The sequence below is a fragment of the Monodelphis domestica genome, chromosome 1 (assembly GCF_027887165.1).
Source record: "Monodelphis domestica isolate mMonDom1 chromosome 1, mMonDom1.pri, whole genome shotgun sequence".
Classification (NCBI taxonomy): domain Eukaryota; kingdom Metazoa; phylum Chordata; class Mammalia; order Didelphimorphia; family Didelphidae; genus Monodelphis; species Monodelphis domestica.
Window position 1 is genome coordinate 583,363,510 of NC_077227.1, and position 20,958 is coordinate 583,384,467.

General features: G+C 36.1%; 1 protein-coding gene across 1 annotated transcript in view; it reads left to right on the top strand.

Moving 5' to 3' along the window:
- Positions 1-20,958, top strand: part of ADAM9 (ADAM metallopeptidase domain 9) — a 113,741-nt gene that overhangs the window by 81,780 nt on the left and 11,003 nt on the right. The window contains exons 16-19 of the mRNA XM_007476371.3: positions 5,174-5,357; positions 5,451-5,531; positions 11,931-12,036; positions 12,905-13,046. Of these exons, the coding sequence (XP_007476433.2) occupies positions 5,174-5,357; positions 5,451-5,531; positions 11,931-12,036; positions 12,905-13,046 (513 nt within the window). The remainder of the gene's footprint in view (positions 1-5,173; positions 5,358-5,450; positions 5,532-11,930; positions 12,037-12,904; positions 13,047-20,958) is intronic.

Here is a 20,958-nt window from a genome sequence, read left to right on the forward strand (position 1 = left end):
GGACAAGTCACATGACCTGATTTACCTCAGTTTCCTCATCTATAAAATGAGCTGGAGAAGGAAATGGCAAACCACTTCCAGTATCTTTGCCAAAAAAACTTCAATGAGGTCCTAAAGTCAAAAAAAGATTGGAACGACAGGACAACTAAATAGGTAAGAAGTCTTACAATTTCTATCTAAAAAACCTCCCACAGTTGTTCTCATTCCACCAGCCCTGGAAGAAGAATTGTTTCAGTGCCAAAAAAGGGAGGAAGATGATTTTACAATTAGGGAAAAAAGGAACTGAAGCTAGTTTGAAAGTATTATCAGTGAGGTCAAAAGTGGGGGAAAAACAAAACAAATTTACAGTTTAAATTCAGCTAGTGCTTAAGAATTACCTACTGTTAATTAACTCTTTTCTTGACTATGAAAAAAGAGAAGAATTTGTTTAAATTAAGAATCAGGTTAAAAACAAGTAAAATTTAATTTGGGAGAATGTTTGTTACCACTGCATTTTCTTCTGTGAATTGATGTACCAGAACTTAGTTGTTTAAATTAGAAGCAAAGTTTCTTTAAAAATAGACCATGCCTTTGTAAGCCCTTAAGTGCCCCCCAAAGTAAAAGTATTACAGTTAATTAGTGTTCACTGATTACTTAATAACTAGTATTAACTAAGTCCACTGAAAAGATATTAAGATTTAAGCTTTTGTTACTATTTACTTTAGCGTAAATCTGAATTTTACCATGGGACAGTACTGGGCTTCCAGCACCTGAAACTTCTTAGAATAAGCAAGACCAGGCACCTTTTGTAATGTTAATTGGCATGCTGCCAAACCAGGACTTCTGACAAAAGGATAAAAAGATATATGTATTTTAAAGGTATCTTAAGAACTATCCAAGGGAACCAATGTAGGAGATAAGGGAGTCAACTACATTACTGGCTTTAGTGTTTCAAAGATGCTTTGCAGCAGAGTTGGCTTAAGGACTTTTGAAAGCTGCCTTTTGGAATTCAGGGGAATTCTGAATCTCCTTTGATCCATCTATTCTTTAACCAATACCAAATCATTTTGGTGACTTTTGCTTTATAATAGAGTTTAAGATCTGAGAGTGCTATTCCCCCTTCCTCCCTATTTCATCATTTCCCTTTTTATTCTAGATCTAAACAAATTTTGTTATTATTTTATCAAGTTCTATGAAGTATCCCTTTGGTAATTTGATTGGTATAGTGCTAAAATGGAAATTAATTTTGATAGTATTATGATTTTATTATATTGGTACATACTAGCGATTAGAACTGAATATTCCTTTATGTGATATTCTTTATTTCTTTAAAATGTACTTTGTGATTCAGTAGATATAAGTCTTTTGCATCCTCTTTTGTGGTTGATCCCCAGATATTTATACCTTTGATACTTATTTGGAATTGTATTTTCCTTTCTAGTTTTCCTTCTTGTGTTTTGTTATTATAGAAATATTGTTAATTTTTGAGGATTTATTTGTGACCTGCAATTTTGCTGAAGCTATTATTTCCATTAGTATTTTTGCTAATTATCTGGGTTTTTCCAACTATTCCACCATGTCATCAGCAAAGAGATAATTTTATCTCTTTTTTACCTATCTTTATTCCTTTAATTTCTTCTTCTTTTTTGCTATTACTAACATTTCTAGAATTAGATAATACTGGGGGTAATGGACATCTTTGCTTCACTCCTGTAGTTATTGAAAAAGATTCTAGTGCATCCCCATTGCATATGATGCTTGCTTTTGGTTTTAGATAGATGCTTTTTATGATAATAAAGAAAGCTCCTTCTATGCCTATACTTTGTAAGAGGGTTTTTTTTTTTGAGGTAAAAGTGGAGTTACAGTGTTGTTCCTAATTTATTTTCATTTTTTATTGTCATACAAAACTCAATTTCATATTGGCCATTGTTGTAAGGGCCAATTTATACATAATAAAAAGCTCCAAATCATAAATATACTGATATGAAAGATAATTCCAACAGTTCTTTCTCTGGATATTTTGTAGTAGGATTTTAAATATAAGAGTATTGTACTTTGGCAGACTTTCTGTATCTTATTGATATGGTCATGTGGATTTTGGTTTTTAAAATGATAAATTATGTAAATTGCTGTGCTGAAATTGAACAAACCTTACATCACTGGTATAAATTCCACTTGATCATAAGGAATGATTTATTGACTAAATTGATGTAGTTTGATAGGATTAAATGTTTTTTTTAGTTAATGTTAATGAATGATATCAGCCTATCATTTTCTTTCTGTGATATATCTTTCACTTCTTTAAGTATAAGGACTGTAAATAGGGTTCTTTTTCAGTTTTTGTGAATATAATTTGTGAAGTATTGATACTAACTGTTCTTTTACAATGTGATAGAGTTCTGTGAATCCATCAAGTTCAGGGATTATTTTTTTGGTCTCTTTTTTTCCTTTAGTAGACCTTTTGCAGCTAAATCTATTTCCTTTTCTGAGATTAAGTCATTATTTAAAATATCTCATTGGCCATCTGATAGTTTGGGCATTTTATATTTTTGAAGGTATTCCTCTATTTTTATTGTGTTCTTGTTTTGTTGGCATAATATCTTTTGATTATTTTTTTTATTTCCTGGGAAAGCTCCTTCTTTGCTATCTTGTCTCTGCCTCTGGATAGTTTTTAATCAGAAGAGCTCATAAATGCTATGCAGAAGAGAAGAGGATTTGCCCAATTACAGATGTGAAAGCAGATTTGTGCTGCTTGTCCCCAGATAGAACTAGGAACACTGGGTAGAATTTGCAGAGACAATTTTGGCACAATGTTAAAGCTTATGCTTTAATTAGAGCTTATCTTAAAGTAAAGGATTTATGACTAGCTAGGGTTATAGAGAAGATTCTTGTTCAGTTGGTGTGTCTGTCTAGATTATCTCAAAGGTCACTTCTATTCCAGATTCTGTGATTCTACTGCTATTTCTTTACTTATAATAGATTCACAGACTTTTTGAGTGAAAAGGAACCTTCTAAAAGGTCTAGCTCTGATTTTTACAGAAGAGACTCAGATAAGTATTCAGACGTACCAGGGTTACACACTAAACAATTAAAAACATGTCTGTGGAAGATAGGTTATGTTCATCTGCAGGATAATACCTACAGAAGTGTACCATGTGTACATGGGTTTGTGTGTATATTTATATTAACCTTCTTCTTAAAATGTCCATATATGATACAGAGGGAGGAATTTTTTCCCCTTCTGTGCTAGCTGTGTGGCAAGAAGAGACGAGAAACAGTTTTATTTCCACATTGGATTACCAGGGCAAAGGAAAAAGTACAAAGTCCATCTTATTGCTGCCTTAGAATGGAGAAGTCTCAATAGGCTTCTCTAACTCAACATTTAAAAAACAACAATCACTTATCCTTCATTTTAAGTCAATTCCTCTTCTAAAATCTCCAACTTCTAATGAGAGCAATCCCATCTTGTCATTCACCCAGGTTTTCAATCCTAGTGTATCCTTGATTCCTCATTCCCTCAGTATTTGGCAGATTTTATTCTTGTTTTGTTGTTTCTACATCCACAAAGTAGTTTTCATTTGACCCCTTCTCTCTACTGCAGCAGCTAGGTGATGCAGTAGCTAGTGCTAGTCCTGGATCAAGAATACTCCTCTTCTTGAGTTGAAATCTGGCTTCAGAAAAGCAAAAGCTGTGTGACCGTAGGCAGGTCACTTAATCCCATTTGCTTCAGTTTCCTCTAATGTAAAATGAGCTAGAGAAGGAAATGGCAAACCACTCCATTGTCTTTGCCAAGAAAATGAGTCAGACACATCTGAAAACAAATGAACAACTTCTCTACTCATACAGCTACCATTCTAGTTATGGCCTTTATCTCTTTCTTTATTGTAATAGCTTACTACCTGCTTCTCAGTTTGAGGTCTCTGACTCCATTTCAGTTTTCACATAGCTATTTTTATAAAGGAATGGTCTGACCATGTCATTTCCTTATAGTAACACCTAGTGGATTCTTCTTATATCTAGGATAAAATAAATTCCTCTTTCCTATCTTAATGCCCTTAACAGATAGGTCCCAACCACTTTTCCAGCTTTATTACATATTACCCTTCCAGTAAGAAGGCCATACTGACTTTTTTTTAAACCCTTACCTTCTGCCTTAGAACCAGTACAAGGCAAAAGAGTGGTAGGGGTTGGGAAGGGGGGTTAAGTGACTTGCCCAGGGTCACCCAGCTAGTAAGTGTCTGAGACCAGATTTGAACCCAGGACCTCCTGTTGCCAGACCTGGCTCTCTATCCACTGAGCCACCCAGCTGCCCCCCATACTGATTTCCTTACTATACTTTGTACAGGATTCATACAAGAGTTTTTTGTCTCCTGACTTTGGATTTATAGGAGCTGGCCCCCATGTCTAGAATGCATTTTCTTTAGCCTCTTAATAGGGAAGCTAAGAGGGGCAAAGGTTAGGGGGAAAGATAAGGAGTTCAGTTTTGGAAATTCCTAGTTTAAGATGTTTACTGAACAGTCAGTTGGAGATGTGTGAAAGGTAATTGGAGATAATGGGTTAAGAAGTCAGCAGCGTAATTAAAGTAGGATGGGTATATTTGAGAGTCATCGCATAGAAATAGTCATTAAATCTATGGCAGTTGATGAGATCACCAAACAAACCCAGGACCTCCCATCTCTAGACCTGGCTCTCAATACACTGAGCTACCCAGCCACATGTAGGTAGTCTTTTGAGGGAGTTTAGCCATAGAATAGAAGAGATGTTGAACATTAGTTAGCAGAGATAGAAGGATCTAGTGAGTTTTTTGAGGATGGAGAAGGTATGAGTAGGTTTATAGGCAAAGGGAAGGATTTAGTACCAGGAAGGTAGAAATGAAAGATAAGATAAAGAGGACAGCCTGTTGGAGGAGACAAGAATCTTTTCCTGATGTTCCTAGTTACTAGTGCCTCCCTTTTTATTTATTTATCTATCTAAATCTAAATCTATCTAAGTAATAACTTAATTGAAGGTATAGACTTTCATTTTTATTTCTGCATCCCCATTCCTAAAATGGTCTTATACCTAGTAGTTGCTTAGTACTTACTTATTGAAAAGAGATTTTTCCCTCCCCAAAACTGTCGTATTAAGAATTCTACTTTTCTAAACAGTCCACGCTATCATTTCTGTCATATGTTTACTCCTGTTCCTTCTGTAGGAATGCTTTGTGTGGAAAGCTTCAGTGTGAAAACGTACAAGGGATGCCAGTATTTGGAATTCTTCCTGCTCTCATTCAGACTGTATTTGGTGGCACTACATGTTGGGGTGTGGATTTCCAGTTAGGATCAGATGTACCTGATCCTGGCATGGTAAATGAAGGCACAAAATGTGATCATGGAAAGGTAATCCAAAAAATTTCATTTGTTTAGTGGAATCTTGGCTGCTTATTAACAATTGAATTCTTTGAATTAAGAACACTTTCTTTCTTTTATTAGATCTGTAGAAACTTCCAATGTGTAAATGCCTCTGTTCTGAACTATGACTGTGATACACAGAAGAAATGCAGTGGAAGAGGGGTAAGTAATAGAAAGTGGTATACATTTTTTTAAATATGTTTGGCTTTTACAAGAGCTAGGAATAGTGATATTGCCGATTAAATGTGAACTTATTCTTTCTGATCATCTTTATTTACCATTTTGTTTCAAAGAGTGGTTGCCTTAATATGCTTCACTTCAAAGATGAAATAAATGCCTTTGAAAAGATAACTATAAGTATACAGGTGTATATATTTTAAAACATTAGTTTTCAAAAGCTCTAGAATTTCATTCATATAGGTATTCTTTCCACTGGCACATGCTTCTTCATGTGTTAGTAAATTATTTCATAAGTTGCTCTGTAACAAAATTCTTCTATCAATTTTTGACCAACCTCTTTATGTGAGGTATATGCTAAAAAAGAATTCCAGAAATTAACCTGGAAATTAAAACATAGTGAGGTCCTTTGAATGCCAGGAACAAAGTAACAGAGAATTGTCTTTTCTTACTGAGGAGAGAGCTCGACCTTCTTAGAAAGAAACACCTATCCATCCTCAGAGGGTCAACAATGTGGATCCACAAGGCCTTTTTTTTTTTTAAACCCTTACCTTCCGTCTTGGAGTCAATACTGTGTATTGGCTCCAAGGCAGAAGAGTGGTAAAGGCTAGGCAGTGGGGGTTAAATGACTTGCCCAGGGTCACACAGCTAGGAAGTGACTAAGGTCAGATTTGAACCTAGGACCTCCCATCTCTAGGCCTGGCTCTTAATCCACTGAGCTACCCAGCTGCCCCCCACAAGGCCTTTTTGAAGTAAGGTCATTAATGCAGGGTCACAGGAAGAGGAGATAAGTACTAATAGTTTGTGACTTTGTGTGGAGGGGCCCTGAGGCAGCAACTTATTGACTTGGTAGCAGCAGAGAGGTCTGCTGTCTTCCTGGGTGTAGATATAGGACATGACAGAAGCTTCAGACACTTTTCAGATATAATGATTATAGCTCTGGTAATTCATGAGTACACAAATGAATCTAGAAAGTGCTATTAAGGATTAAGGAAGGAACTGAACACCTTTGAAGCATAAGACATAATTGTTATTAATAAAAGGTAAGGACTTCCCAAGAGCTGCACTTTGAGGAAGTGCATAGTTAGGGAAGAAGATGATGGATGATTCCTGAGAATGAAATGAAGATTTCTAGATTATGGTTTAAAATATAGAAATGATAGGTTTTTAGCCATGGGTAGAATCTGTAGCAAAAGTAGTATAAGAGGTAAGCAAAGACAAGTAAAAGAGTATTTTAAAAAGTATAGCAGGTCAGAATGCTATAAGAATAATGTCAAGAATGCAAAAGCTTAGAATGAATTGAAGATGGTAAGAAAAATAGGGGACAACAGAAATTGCTTTTTGTTTGTATTTTAGCCATATTGTCAGCCAGTAAGCATTTATTGTCTTTTATATGCCAGGCAATTGTGCCAATTGTTGAGGGAAAGAGGAAGATCAAAAAAATAGAAAGTGGGGCATCTGGGTATCTCAGTGGATTGAGAGCCAGGCCTAGAGGTGGGAGGTCCTAGGTTCAAATCTCGCCCTAGACACTTCCCAGCTGTATGACCCTGGGCAAGTCACTTGATCCCCATTGCCAAGCCCTTACCACTTTTCTGCCTTGGAACCAATACACAGTATTGATTCCAAGACGGAAGGTAAGGGTTTTTATTTAAAAAAAAAATAGGAAGGATTGCTGTTTCAAGTGAATAAATAACAGACAATGTTGAGTGTTCAATTCTTATTCTCTCATTTTCTTTTCCAAGGATAAGACTTTCTAGACCTGAAATAAAAAGATAGAAAATAATGATGACTTTGACAGTTATAAGAGTTATAAAAAGGAACACTTTTCGGTCACCTGATTCAGATAGAGTATATTATAGAGTTCAACAATAATTTAGACAGGATAATTTGAGCCACTGATACTGAACATTCGCAGCAAAGAAGAAGGTACGAGAAGGCTACCAAAAGCCAATGTTCTGTTTATTAATAAAAGAATAGAGTGGAATCTACAAACTGTAGCCAAGTGAGCTTGACTTCAATGTTTTGCAAATTTTTAAAAGAATTATCACTGACATCTATTAAAGAATTTGGTGCTCTCTAAAAACCAGCTCATAATCTTTACAAAAAGGTGATGCTAGACTAATCTTATATTCTTTTTTTGACAGGTTTTCTAGACTAGGCATTAGTATAATGGATAGGGGGTTCATTGTGAAGCCAGGAAGAGCTGATAAATATTGGCTAGTGACTCTAGGCAAGTCATTTAAACCTCTCAGTCCTTTAGGCCTCTGTAGGACTATAAATTATAGAGAAGTTGCTGATATGCATTGATAAAAGGACATTTCCTCCAATATTGCTCTATACTAATGAAATCATAGGTCCAGTCCTTTTCCCTATTTTGCTCCCTAGTTATTCTAAACTAATATTGGTTCCAAGGCAGAAGAGTGGTAAGGGCTAGGCAATGGGGGTTAAATGGCTTGCCCAGGGTCACATAGCTAGGAAGTGTCTGAGGTCAGATTTGAACCTGGGACCTCCCATCTCTGGGCCTGTCTCTCAATTTACTGAGCCTCACAGCTGCCCCCTTTTAGTTATTTTTTAGGAAAACATTTAATAGCCCCTTCTGCTATTTTTGTGGACAATGTAAAAAGAGACAATTTAGTGGAGTTTGATAGATTGATTGATTAGACTTTTGTTTTGAGGTCAACTTAAGAAGGAAATCTTTAATGGAATACCCTAGGAATTTGTGTTTTATTCTATTCAATATATTTATCAATGATTTGGATAAAGGCATAAATGACTCCAAGCTGGGAGGAAAATTTAACATGTTGGATGAGAGGATCCATCCAAAAAGATCTTGATGGGGCTAGACCTTTGTGGGAAATTGAATTTGAAGCTCTCTCCTTTTAAGAGTCCTCATTTTCTCACAATTTATTATTGGTTTCTATTATTTGTCTAATTTTTTTGTTGATTTTCCACTTAAACTTCACTTGCCTGTATTTAGTTTTTATATAATTTTAAAATTGAAGTTTTTTTCCAGCTAACAAAAAGAGATTTTTTCTACAGCTTTCCTCATTGAAAAGGAAAAGAAAAAAATTTCACATATATATTATATATATATAGTGTCAAGCAAAATAAATTTCCACATTGGTCATGTCCAAAAAATATGTCTCATTCTATATCCTGAATCCATTACCTCTTTCTCAGGAGGTGGAGAGTATGTTTTACCATTATTCCTCTTGAATATTGTTCATCATTGGATTGATTAGAGTTGTTTCTTTTTACAATATTGTTGTTCTTATTTACATTGTTCTCCCTTTGCCCTGCCACATACACAGCTGCTTCCTTCCTCCCTCTTAGTAGAGGCTCTCTCATATTTTACTGTGAAAATGTAGGTCATTTGTTGGAACTCCCTTTTTTTCCTCTATCCACCAATCCAATCTTATAAATCAGTCCATAAACATTTATTAAACACCTGCTCTGTCCCATGCATTGTACTAAATATTCTAGACAAAAAAAAAGTGGCAAAAGGCAGTTCTTGCCCTCGGTGGATTGTAACTGTCTTAGAAGTGTCAACCTGCATTATTTTTTCTGCTCCAATTTTAAAGAAAGAGATGTCTATTCTTCTAGCTAACTTCCACATATCCACAACAGCACTCATATACCCTTCTAAACCTACACTTCCTTGTTTTTTAATTGAAGGCATCCTCATTGTTCTTCTGGTTGTCCAGGTTTTTCCTTAACTCTGTGTATCCATTCAATTGTCATGTCTTGTATATTTTACCTTCCTAAGATCTGCTATGCCCAACTCTTCCTTTTTAGTCACACAGCCCTTAACTCTGATTTAGGTCCTCATTACCTTTCAGCTGGCCTAGTAGCTTCCTAATTGTTCTTTTTGCTTCCATTTAATCTTCTTTCCAATTCATTCTCTATCCAGGTGCCTAATTGATGTTCTAAAATCCAAATATAAACATATTTCTGTCCTGTTAAAGAAGCTTCAGTGGCTCCATATTGCCTCTCAGATAAAGTACAAACTCTCTTATTTGACATTTAAAAGCTCTACATTGGCACTCTGGCCTTTCTAAAAAAAGTCTGATTTTACCATATTCTCCTTTATTCCTTGCAAAGTTTAGCTCAAGTGCCTCTTCTTGCCCTAGACCTATACAAATTGCTTTGCATAGATTTCATATTTAATTATTTGTGCATGTGTGGTTGTTTATTTCAATAAAATGTTAAATCCTTGGGCCAGGGTTTGAATTGTGATCTTTGCATCCCTTGACTTAGTACTGTGCCTTACTCAAAGTAGAAACTATAAATACTAGTTGGATTGAAGTGTACTAAAAAAACTTAATCTGGATGAACAGCATCAGCTAAAACAATTTTGGGCTGTTTGTAGGGAAGCAATGAGGGGATAGTTCTTTCGTATTCTGCCTCAGTGAGAATACCTTGTGTTCAGTTCTGGACAACATTTTAAAGAAAAAAAATTTATATAAATATATTTATTTAATTTTATTGCATATACCTTTGCTATATAACAGCTGGCTATAAGCAATGCAAACAATACTCATGATCCAAGGCATCATTTCAATTGGTCCATATCCAGCATTTTTTGGTGGCTCACTGATTCATTATTTTTTAATTAATTCATTGATTAAGAATATTTTTCTATGGTTACATGATTCATGTTCTTTCCTTCCCCCTTCCCAGAGTTGACAAGCAGTTCCACTGGGTTTTACATGTATCATTGTTCAAAACCCATTTCCATATTGTTATTTGCAATAGAGTGGTCATTTAAAGTCAAAATTCCCAGTCATGTGCCCATTGAACCATGTGATCAATCATATGTATTTCTTCTGCATTTCTACTCCCACAGTTCTTTCTCTGGATATGGATAGTGTTCTTTCTCCTAGGTCCCTCAGGATTTTCCTGGATCATTGATTGCATTGCTTCTAGTAAAGAAGTTCATTACTTTTGATTGTGGGCACCATTTTTTAACAGGTAGACATTAATAAAATAGAGAATGTTCATAGGGAGGTGTCTGAGATGGTTGAAGGCCTCAAAGTCATTAAATGCAATACAATAAGAATCACCTACTAGATATAAAGTACTATGTTAGATTGGGATGGGGAGAAGAGAGGAGGGAGAGACAAAGACTAATAAAACTCTCTGCTCTGAAGGAGTTTGTATGGCAAGATACATGATATGGACATGAGTAAGGAAGGTTGATAAAGGTAAGACCTCTAATAACCAGAATGGGGTAGGAGTGTTGAATAGGAAATGGCTTCATAGTAGAAGCTACCTGAGCTGATTCTTAAATGAGGGAAAAAATTCTAAGAAAGATGAGGAGGGCATCTATTTCCAGGCATAACAGATGGCTTTTGTAAATGCATAGAAATTGAACATATGGGGGCAGCTGGGTGGCTCAGTGGATTGAGAGTCAGGCCTAGAGATGGGAGGTCCTGGGTTCAAATGTGGCCTCAGACACTTCCCAGCTGTGTGACCCTGGGCAAGTCACTTGATCCCCATTGCCTAGCCCTTACCACTCTTCTGCCTTGGAGCCAATACACAGTATTGACTCCAAGAAGGAAGGTAAGGGTTTATTTAAAAAAAAAAAAGAAAGAAATTGAACATATGAGTAATGAGATCAAGGAATAGCTATTCCAATTTTACTAGCAATAATCATAAATGAAAGGGAATAATATCAAGGCTGAACAAGTAGGTGGGCTCTGGATTTTGGAGCATCTTAAATACTAGTTTCAGGAGTTTATATTTTATGCTTTAGGTAATGGTGGCCTCCAAAGCTTGCTTTTATTTATTTATTTATTTTAAAGCTAGAAGAACAACATGGTCATATCAGTGCTATTAAAATTATTTTGGCAGCTATATGTGGAACATGAATATGAGAGGGAAAATACTATTTAGTAAGCTACTTCAATAGTTGAGACATTCTGTTTTGGGGAGATCCAATTAAAGAATTGGAGATATTCAGCCCTATGAGAGAGGATTGAGGTTAGCTTTTGTTGAATGTGGGAGGAGGATTTAGATTTATTGGCCCCTGAGGATAGAAGAAGGAGTTGTGGGGAAGAGTTGCAGAGAGGCTGATTTAGGCAGGATGTAATTAAAAAACTTAACAGACCTCTTACTAGAGTAGTCTAAAAGTGGGAGGGCTATTGGTGGAATAAACATTTGTGAAGTCCATACTATGTGGTGGGCACTATCTATCTGCTAGACACAGAAAGTATGTTAAGTCTTCTGGAAAAGGTTGGATGACCACTTGTCATGTTATAGGCATTCTTGTTCAGTTGTTGTATGGTTTGAAGTGTCCTCCAACTTTGAGACACATTATTCTGTGAGTTAGTAATGCCAAACACTATTTACAGTAAACAAAAATAGTATTTTGTTTTCTTGAAGGTGTGTAATAACAACAAGAACTGTCATTGTAACATGGGCTGGGCTCCCCCAAATTGTGAGAATACAGGGTACGGAGGAAGTGTGGACAGTGGACCTACTTATAATGGCAAGTAATAAAGAGAAAAAAAATCTTTAGGATTTCTTACCTTCTTTCTCTAGTTGGCACAACAGAATATTTATCATTTCATGATAGTTGTTTTGCTTGGGTGGAAAATGGAAACTTGAAACAGATACCAATTGTAATCCTGTTTCTAAGATCTGAGAAATTATTTGTCTGGATCATGTATATGAGATGATGATTCAGTGTGCATTGAAATTGGATTCTATTCTAAAATCCAGATAGCTTTAATACCATCAATAGGAAAAAAATGAAATTTCTACTTTGTGTAATAAAATGAAAAAAGCACACTGCCAGGATTTGAAATGAGAACTTGATGCGTTTTCAGGTATTGGCTGTACCACATACTAATTCTGAGACCGTGGGCAAGTCATTTCTCTTTATGAGCCATAGTTTCCTCATCTTTAAAATTAAGGTGTTGGGACTTGATGATTCCCCAAGGTCTCTGCCATAAATCCTTTCATTCCATTTTTATAAGTTTGTAATTATTATTAATGCAGTTTGCTCCACTTTATATCTCTTCTCTCTGTTCTTTCAAAGTACCTATAAAATTGCATCAATAAATGCTGACAATTATTTAGCTTAGTGGAAAAATATTATTCCAGGAGTGCCTAGACTTGGATTTTTGCCCGAAGTCTGCTACCATTTCACTGGGTAATCTTGGGCAATTTGTTACCTCTTCTAAGGCCTTTTAGCCTCTATAAAAGGAGAATCTTGGGCTAAATAAATCTGAGAAAGTTCTTTCTTATTGTGACATTTCATGATTCTACAAAATAATCTGTTTTTGAATGTGCAAAGTGAGCCAATATATTGTTTAATTTAATGACCATTCATATGAAAATTCTGTTTTCTCTAGATAAAGACACTTCACTTCGGGATGGGCTTTTAGTGTTTTTCTTCCTAATTGTTCCCCTTCTTGTATTTGCTGCCTTTGTCTTCCTTAAGAGGGATCAGCTTCGAAGAAAGTTCTTCAGAAAGAAAAGATCTCAAACATATCAGTAAGTATCCTTTCTTCACTACAGTGAATATTTTAGTTGTTAACTATATATAGAATTTCTCAATGTGAATTAATGTGACAGTGGTTAAAACTCTGGACTCAGAAAGACTTAAATTGAGTCCTTCCTCAGCTACTTAGTAGTTGTATGTGACCCTGGGCAAGTTACTAAAATTGTCCTAGTCTCAGTTTTGGAAACTAAGACACAACCCCTTCGGAACCCAGATTTCTCTTTCTCAACAAAGGGAAGAAAGGCTGAGAGATTCAATGCCTATGAAGTCAAGGATAATCTTTATTAAGCTGGTATAACATCCATGTGAAGCAGTCCAGCCTATTGCAGAAAAGCTTGCTAGAGAAGGCAAAGAGTAGAGTGAGAGTGTGCGCGCGCGTGTGTGTGTGTGTGTGTGCATGTGTGTGTATAAATATAAATTTCAAACAAAGGGAAGCAGATGATGGACTGATCTAGGGAGGGGAGGGATCAAGGTATGTTTTGGGTGGCGAGTTCCAGGCGCAGGCAGGGTGGAGAGAATCAAGAATAGGGACAGTGACTTCTTGGTAATCAGCAAGAAAACCAGGATTTTTCAGAGTCCCCAGGCCAGTTCCATATTGCTGGTATTGCTCATGGCTAGTCTGTTCTTATGTAGGAACACTTTAAGGGTCACTTCCAGAGCATATGTTATTAGGCAGGTTAATCCTGTTGTTTCTCATCAAAATCTAGAAAGCAAGGCAATTCTAAAAAGCATAAAGCTATATCACTTTGACAGTTTTGTCAGCTCTCAAATGGGGGTCATAAATAATACCTAATTCCTAGGATTGTTGTGAGATTCCATTGAGAGAGTATTTGTGTCATCCTGCTACCAGACGTAGCAAGTTTGGTGGGGAGGGAGTGGGGAGCAGAAAAAGGTCATGATCCAGAGGAACCAGAATAGTTGGGAACTGGTGCTCATGTAAACATGAAGAAAATTTTTCTTGGTATTATTAAAGAAAATATGGAAGAATATAATTTAAGAGACTAATTTGAAAAGCATGGATAGATTAGAATTCTAGAAGTTATGGAAGAGTAAAAGAATAAAAAAGAAGGGAGGATTTGCTTTTGTGACTTTTAGTGATCATAATACAGTTGACAAAACTAGAAATATACTATCAATGGATATACTTGGGAAATGAAAAAGGCCCTTTCAAAGCAAGTGCCACCTGCTGACTCACAGAGGTAGATCAGGGAGGACATTTTTTAAAAAGTGATTAAAATCAATAATGAGCCATAGTTAGAAAAGTTATTACAACTTATAACAGGAAACCCTTTTTGTTTAGTACTGTCATAGCTACAGTTTGCAAAAAAAACCCAAAAAACAAACAACCCACAGCTATTGATTAATTCAGTATAGCTTTTGATTCATGTCATGGTGTCAGTGTAACACTTCTGGTGTTAGGGCTGGCTGACGCTTTTTCAGAGCTGCTCCCCTGTGGCTCCAAGAAGCTGTAGCATGAGCAGCAACCACACCCTGATAAACCATCTCATCATGTGGGTTAAAACCAGGTTGAGGGTAGCCAGTAGTCCTCAGACCTGTTGGTGAGTTAGCAAGGTATCCATCCCCCAAGTATGTGAAGACTTCACCTGGTGAAATGAGTGGGTGAGAACAGTTTGTTCCAGTGACTATGAAGGCTGTGGATACAGGCCCTATGAAGCATTTAGAATTTGGTCAAACTTTAAAGATGCCATGTTCATCCATCACATTCCAGGCCATCGCCAGTCATCCTTACTGTTTTGTCTTGCTATTATAGGACTTCAGTTACTTTGGCAGAGAGAGTAAGACTGATGATTTTGTGCAGCTTTATCTATCTTAAATCCAATTCACTATAGAGTCAAGACATTACCTAGCAATGCCATTAGTCTTTGAAAACAAAGGACAAACAACAACAGTTTTAGTATATGTATAGTCCTGAGGTTTTTATCTATTCTACCTTTGTCCTTTCTCTTTCTTCTCATTACATCAGATATATTGCCCTGTAAATTATGATGGTGGTAAAAGGCATAAAAATTTAAGGAATTCTTAACTTTGGAAAGAGAAGAAATATATATGTAAACTACTTTGCAAACCTTAAAGAGCTACATAAATGTTATAGCTTTTTGCTAAATCAATATAAAAATTAATCTCTAATAAAAATATTATATTTTAAGAGATTTATTAAATGACCATTAGAAATCAAGGAATAAAAAAATAATCAAGGAACAAAATAAAGACCATGTGCCCATGGCTGATCAGCCAATTCAAACACCTGCCTTACCACCACCAAGCTCGTGATAGGAAGTAAATAGCTGGGACCTTCCATGTCCCCCCCTAATATCCCTTATCTACCAGAAGTACGTAATGACAGGAAGTCAGTGGGCTCCTGAGAAATGTAGTTCTTTTTTAGGGTAACAGATTTTCAATTATACAATCCCCCCCTGAGATCCCTGGAAGACTGGTCTCTCCAATGGATCTTGTAAACATAACCAACTTTGAAATTATAATAGTTTGGGATTAAAAGGGAAAGAGAACAAAACCAATGATTGCTAGGTGCATTGACAAAAAGCCAGTTAGGGGGAAATCCCCTTCAGTATAAAAATATACATACAAAGCATGCATTCAACTCCACACAGTTCAAATCACCACATCTCAAAGTTCACTCTGGATCTTCTCTGTGTGGTCTGTGCAGGCATCTTAATGGTGCCTTCTCCAAATAGTTCACTTTCTGGATTCAGAGAGGTAGTGTGTTTCTTATTCTAAAATTACTCTCAAAAAGAATTTAAACTTTGCAATTTAGAATAATAATAATAATACATACAACCACCACCCCAAAGAGGGTGGAAAAACCCAGGGATCACTTAGGAATGCATGGCTGAGTTATGAGGTATATGAATCAATTGGCAAGAGAAATCAAAAACAACCAAAAAAATCCAAATAAAAAAAGATAATTTCTGGATGAAATATAGACTATCAAAGACTTATGTGTAAAAATTCTAAGTAAAGGAAAAATAAATATATAACAGGTCCTTGAATCAGGGCCCAATTAAAATGATTTAAGCAATTATGCATTTACCTAATCAGTAGCCAGGACTATAGAAAGTTTGCTACAGCATGAAAGACAGAAAAGGGTCTAGATTATAGGAGCCAGGTAGGAGCCAAATTTGAATCTTGGTAGAATGTGGGACAAGGAAGACCTGCTTTTAACACATGTTAAACAGCTGCAACCACGAACTCCAAACAAGTTCAAGTCCTCTTGTCTTGGCTCAAAATTTTCATCAATCCCATCGGGATTTGTTGGTCTCTTTGACCTTGTGCTCGATTAGCACTATGCAGTTTAACTTTGTGTTTCTTTGGCACTGTGCAATGGCTCTTTTTTGTATTATCTTGTCCTGGAATCAGACAGAATCATTAAGCAAAGTCCCATAATTTTTTTAAACAATCAATGGCATCATTTTTATGGTCCAAAGCTTTTTGGGTATGCATTGACATTATAGCAAATGTATTTTAAACTTCTATTACTGAAAAATTAAAAAAAGGTAAAGAAAATATCAATACTGGTAACATGTGCTTCAAATACAAAAAGGAAAGGAAAAATAAATTGAAATAGTATATTGCGCATGTAAGCAAAAACAGTAATAAAAAAGTTTTCAAAATAAAAAATATATAGCTTACAATCATTGACACTCTGTGTCAGCTAAGGAAAGGTAGAATGCAAAGGTGTCTCACCAAAAAAAAAAAAACAAGATCCATTTTCTCTTTAAACCTGGCCATGATCCACTGTGAGTGCAAGCAAATTATTTTCACAAAGTGACAGTTTTTTATAAAGAACAGTAGTACAGCATGTAATGCACATTCAAAAAGTATCAAAGTCCCCCAAATTCACAATAGCACAGTTAATTAAAATAGCAAATAAACCCACTGTCATATTTCATATAAGTTGTTGTATGATATAAAAAAAAACCTCGGAACTGATGGATATTTCTTACAATTTTTAAAGACATAGCAAATCTTTCAACCTTGGCAAATATATTTTTAAACAAAGTAAAACTTATTTGGGTCTAGAACATTACCAAGAAATCTAGATTGTTCTGGTGGAAGTAATTAAACTGAAGAGTTTTTTCAGGAGCGTAAGGCTCTAGCACAGGGTCGGCCAGCCCTGTGTGACCTTACTTGGGGTAACAAAAGTGAAGAGTAACAAATGGACGCTATATGAAATGCATAGTGACAAAGTTTATTGGATTCACACAAAGCATATAAAGGTAAAAACCACAGGAATGTATGACATTACAGCCCAGCACCAGCAGGAACCATAAATGGACAAATCCATAGGAATTCATGATGTTACCGGCCAGGCACCAGGAGGAACCAAGAGGACTCCAAAAAAGGGCAGAAAAACAAGTTTCTCACAGTTGTTATCATACTTCCTTTATGCTGACTATTCCAATCTTGGATACGCAGCTGGGCAGGGAAGAGGAGGCTTTGCCTCTACTACCCAGGAACTCATTTTTCGGCTTCCTGATTCATACCATTAAATTCTTAGCTTATTAAATTCTCTAAAAGTTATTAACCAGGTTGAGTCCATCCATTATCTATGTGACAATTAGCAAATGAAAATTGGAAAAAACAAGTGTTTATGGGCTTTTACAATATTTTCTTCAGTAGCCATAGGGGAAAGGTAACAGAATATATCTAATAGTTAAAACACAGTAGATTGAAATGATTCATTGTAACAGAACAGTATCAAATACATCAATTAAATCTTAAAACAATCAGCAAAATACAATAAAATATAGACTTACATAAAAACAGTGGAGTCTGAAAATACTTAAAATCTTCACTTCTAGGTTCTTAAAGTTCCTTTCTCTCTATCCATTCAGATTCCTTTTGTCAGTACTGTGGTACCTCCCATAGGGAGGAAGAACATGGGTTTTAGGGATCTCAAACTGGTAAGGCCCAAATGGGCAGTGGGTTGAAGGGAGATGAATTTCTCTCCTGAATCTCAGGTAGGATAAGTAAAAGGATCAGTGCACTCATGAATAGTAGAAGCTGTTTGAAATAGGCAATGCACTGCTAGTTCATAGAATACACCATGCTTGTAATCAACTTCTGGTTTCGAAGAGTCCCTTTCTTCTTCTCATCCCCCTGCCCACCCCCCATCCCCGGTACCCTGCCACGTGGAGGCTAATTGTTACCTAAGGAAAGAACACCCCAGTTTTTTACCATCTGCCCTGACTCCATTCTTGTTGGTGGCAGCAATCTGCAACAGTAGCAGGGGTCAGAGGCTGGAGGAAGCAGTATCAGCAACATCAGAGTCAGTAGTTAGGAATGAGGAACGAAGGACTCAAGCAGTTGGGCGAGAGAACTGGTTTATCTCTTCTTCACCAAGAGTCCCCTGGCTAAAAATAGCCTGGTCAGTAGGGAGAGCAAGCAACTGAGCAAAAAGTAGGAAAAGAAAAACGTAGCAGCTCCAAAGAGAGTTAGAGTTTGCGAGGGTGGGTGGGGTGGGCAAAAAGCCTTGGCACGAGAAACATGTCTTAAAGAAATTATCTAGGCTGTCTTATAAAAATTGGAAGTTTCTTGTTCCTTTTGGTTACCACCTGTAAAAATTAATCTCTAATAAAATTATTATATTTTAAGAGATTTATTAAATGATCATTAGAAATCAAGGAATAAAGAAGATACAAAATAAAGACCATGTGCCCATGGCTGATCAGCCAATTCAAACACCCGCCTTACCACCACCAAGCTCATGACAGGAAGTAAAGAGCTGGGACCTTCCACGTCCCCGCCTAATATTCCCTATCTACAGGAAGTATGTAATGACAGGAAGTCAGTGGGCTCCTGGGAAATGTAGTTCTTTTTTGGGGGTAACATTTTTAGTTATACATTGATCAATATATGTCTATTAGCTACCTACTGTGTTTCAGGCCCTTTGTTAAGCTTTGTGGATAGAAAAAGAAGTAAAAGACATTCTCTGTTCTCAAGGAGTTTATAATCTAATGAGGGAGATAACTTGCAAACAGATATATACAAAGTACTCTTAGAAGGCTTGTTAGAGATGGTGGGATTTTGGTTGGCATTTAAAAGAAGCCAGGGAAGTCAGTATTCAGAGTTGAGAAGAGTATCCCAGTCATGGTGAACAAAAATGCTTGGAACTGAGAAATGGAGTATCTTGTTTGTGGAATGTAAAGATAGATATGGCCTCATTTGGAGAAAATGGTGGGGGGTACAGGGTGAAGAAAAGGGATTCTGTCCACACAAGCTACTTGCTCAGGACAAAATATGTCCTCTATGTATAAGCATAGACTTTTATAATAATATTGATGTAAGATTCCCCCTCCCCCTTTCTCGGTTGGGGTGGGGGCTGTGACATTCACAGTCTTGAGCACGTGATTTCCATTATTACATATCCCCCAATACCTGGGATGTGACTCAGGTGGTCTTTTCTCCAGACAGTAAGAAAATTTACCTTGAAACTAATTGTTCCTTCCTTCCTGGCTTCTTTAGAATAGTCCCGGAATTGGCATCTTGCCCAGATTACAGATGAGCTCTTGTTAAGGTTTTTGAACATAGGTCTAGAAAACTAAAAAATGTATGGGGCAAGGGGAAGAGGGAGAGAGCTTTTTATTCTAAGGTATTAGTAATACCAGGAGTCTTGAAAATTGGGGTTTCAAGCCAAATATTACTCTGAGAATTTCATATTGAATCTCATTCCACACATTATAAATTTAACAAATATTGACACATGAATATTTTCATATACAAAGGGGAGAAAAAGATTGCATATAAATAACATCTCTTATATGTGGCTTTTTAATGTTATAGTAAATTTAATAAGACAGTACCAACATTTCCATAATTACATAATAAACATGTGCCTCTTATTAACTTTCTTATGATCTCTTCTTTTAATACTTTATCAATGTGGTTTTCTTTCTTTCCTTCCTTTTTTGCTCCCCTTGATTTTGCTCTCCCTTCTGCAAATATAAGTCACTCTGATGATAAGTCATTATCCTTGAACAAAACCAAATCAAACATTGATTATGTTCAAAAATGTATGTTTCATTAAGCACCTACACTCTTTCACCTCTTCCCAAGTGGTAGGAGGTGGAATTTCTTTACATGTCTTCCTGGTTGGTACTTCAGTTATCATTAAGTGTTTCAAAGTTATTTTCTTATAAAATGTTGTATGTTCAGTTCATTGTATAAGTAGTTCTCTTATTCTAGCTCACTTCATTTAACTATGTTTCAGACATTTCTGAATCCAGATTTCTTATGTTGCAGTAATATTCCATTACAACTAAACAGTTTGTTCAGTCATGCCCCAATTGATAAGCACCTTTTCAGTTTCCAGTTTTTTTTCTTATCACCACAAAACGAGGTACTATAAATATTTTTGTACATTTGGGACTTTTCCCTCTACCTTTGATCTCCTCAGGTTTTAAATCTAGTAATGGCCTTGTTACGTCAAAAGTATGCACAATTAAATAACTTTTTGTACATAGTTCCAAATTGTCTTTTTTCTGGAACCTCTTCACTATTTGTCCTTTTCCTTGGAAAATGAGTGGAACTGTATGAAGTGATTTAATTTACATTTTTAAAATTTTTAAGTGATGTGGGCCATTTTTATATGACTATAAAGAGCTTTGATTTCTTCTCTTGAGAACTGACTTTATATCTATTGACCATTTCTTAATTGAAGTGATACTTTTTCTTTTTTTCAGACTGAAAAGATACTTTGTTAAGCCTTCTTTGTGCATTAATATTTTGAAGATCAATTTGTAGGATTAGCTAATAGAGAAACAAGGTTCTGAGGGAATGAAACACTGCAGACCAGGAAAATCTTGGGGTAGGGGAGGAAGCCACAAGGGTATTAAGGGGCTAAGGGGAAAATCTAAGGGAAGTCAG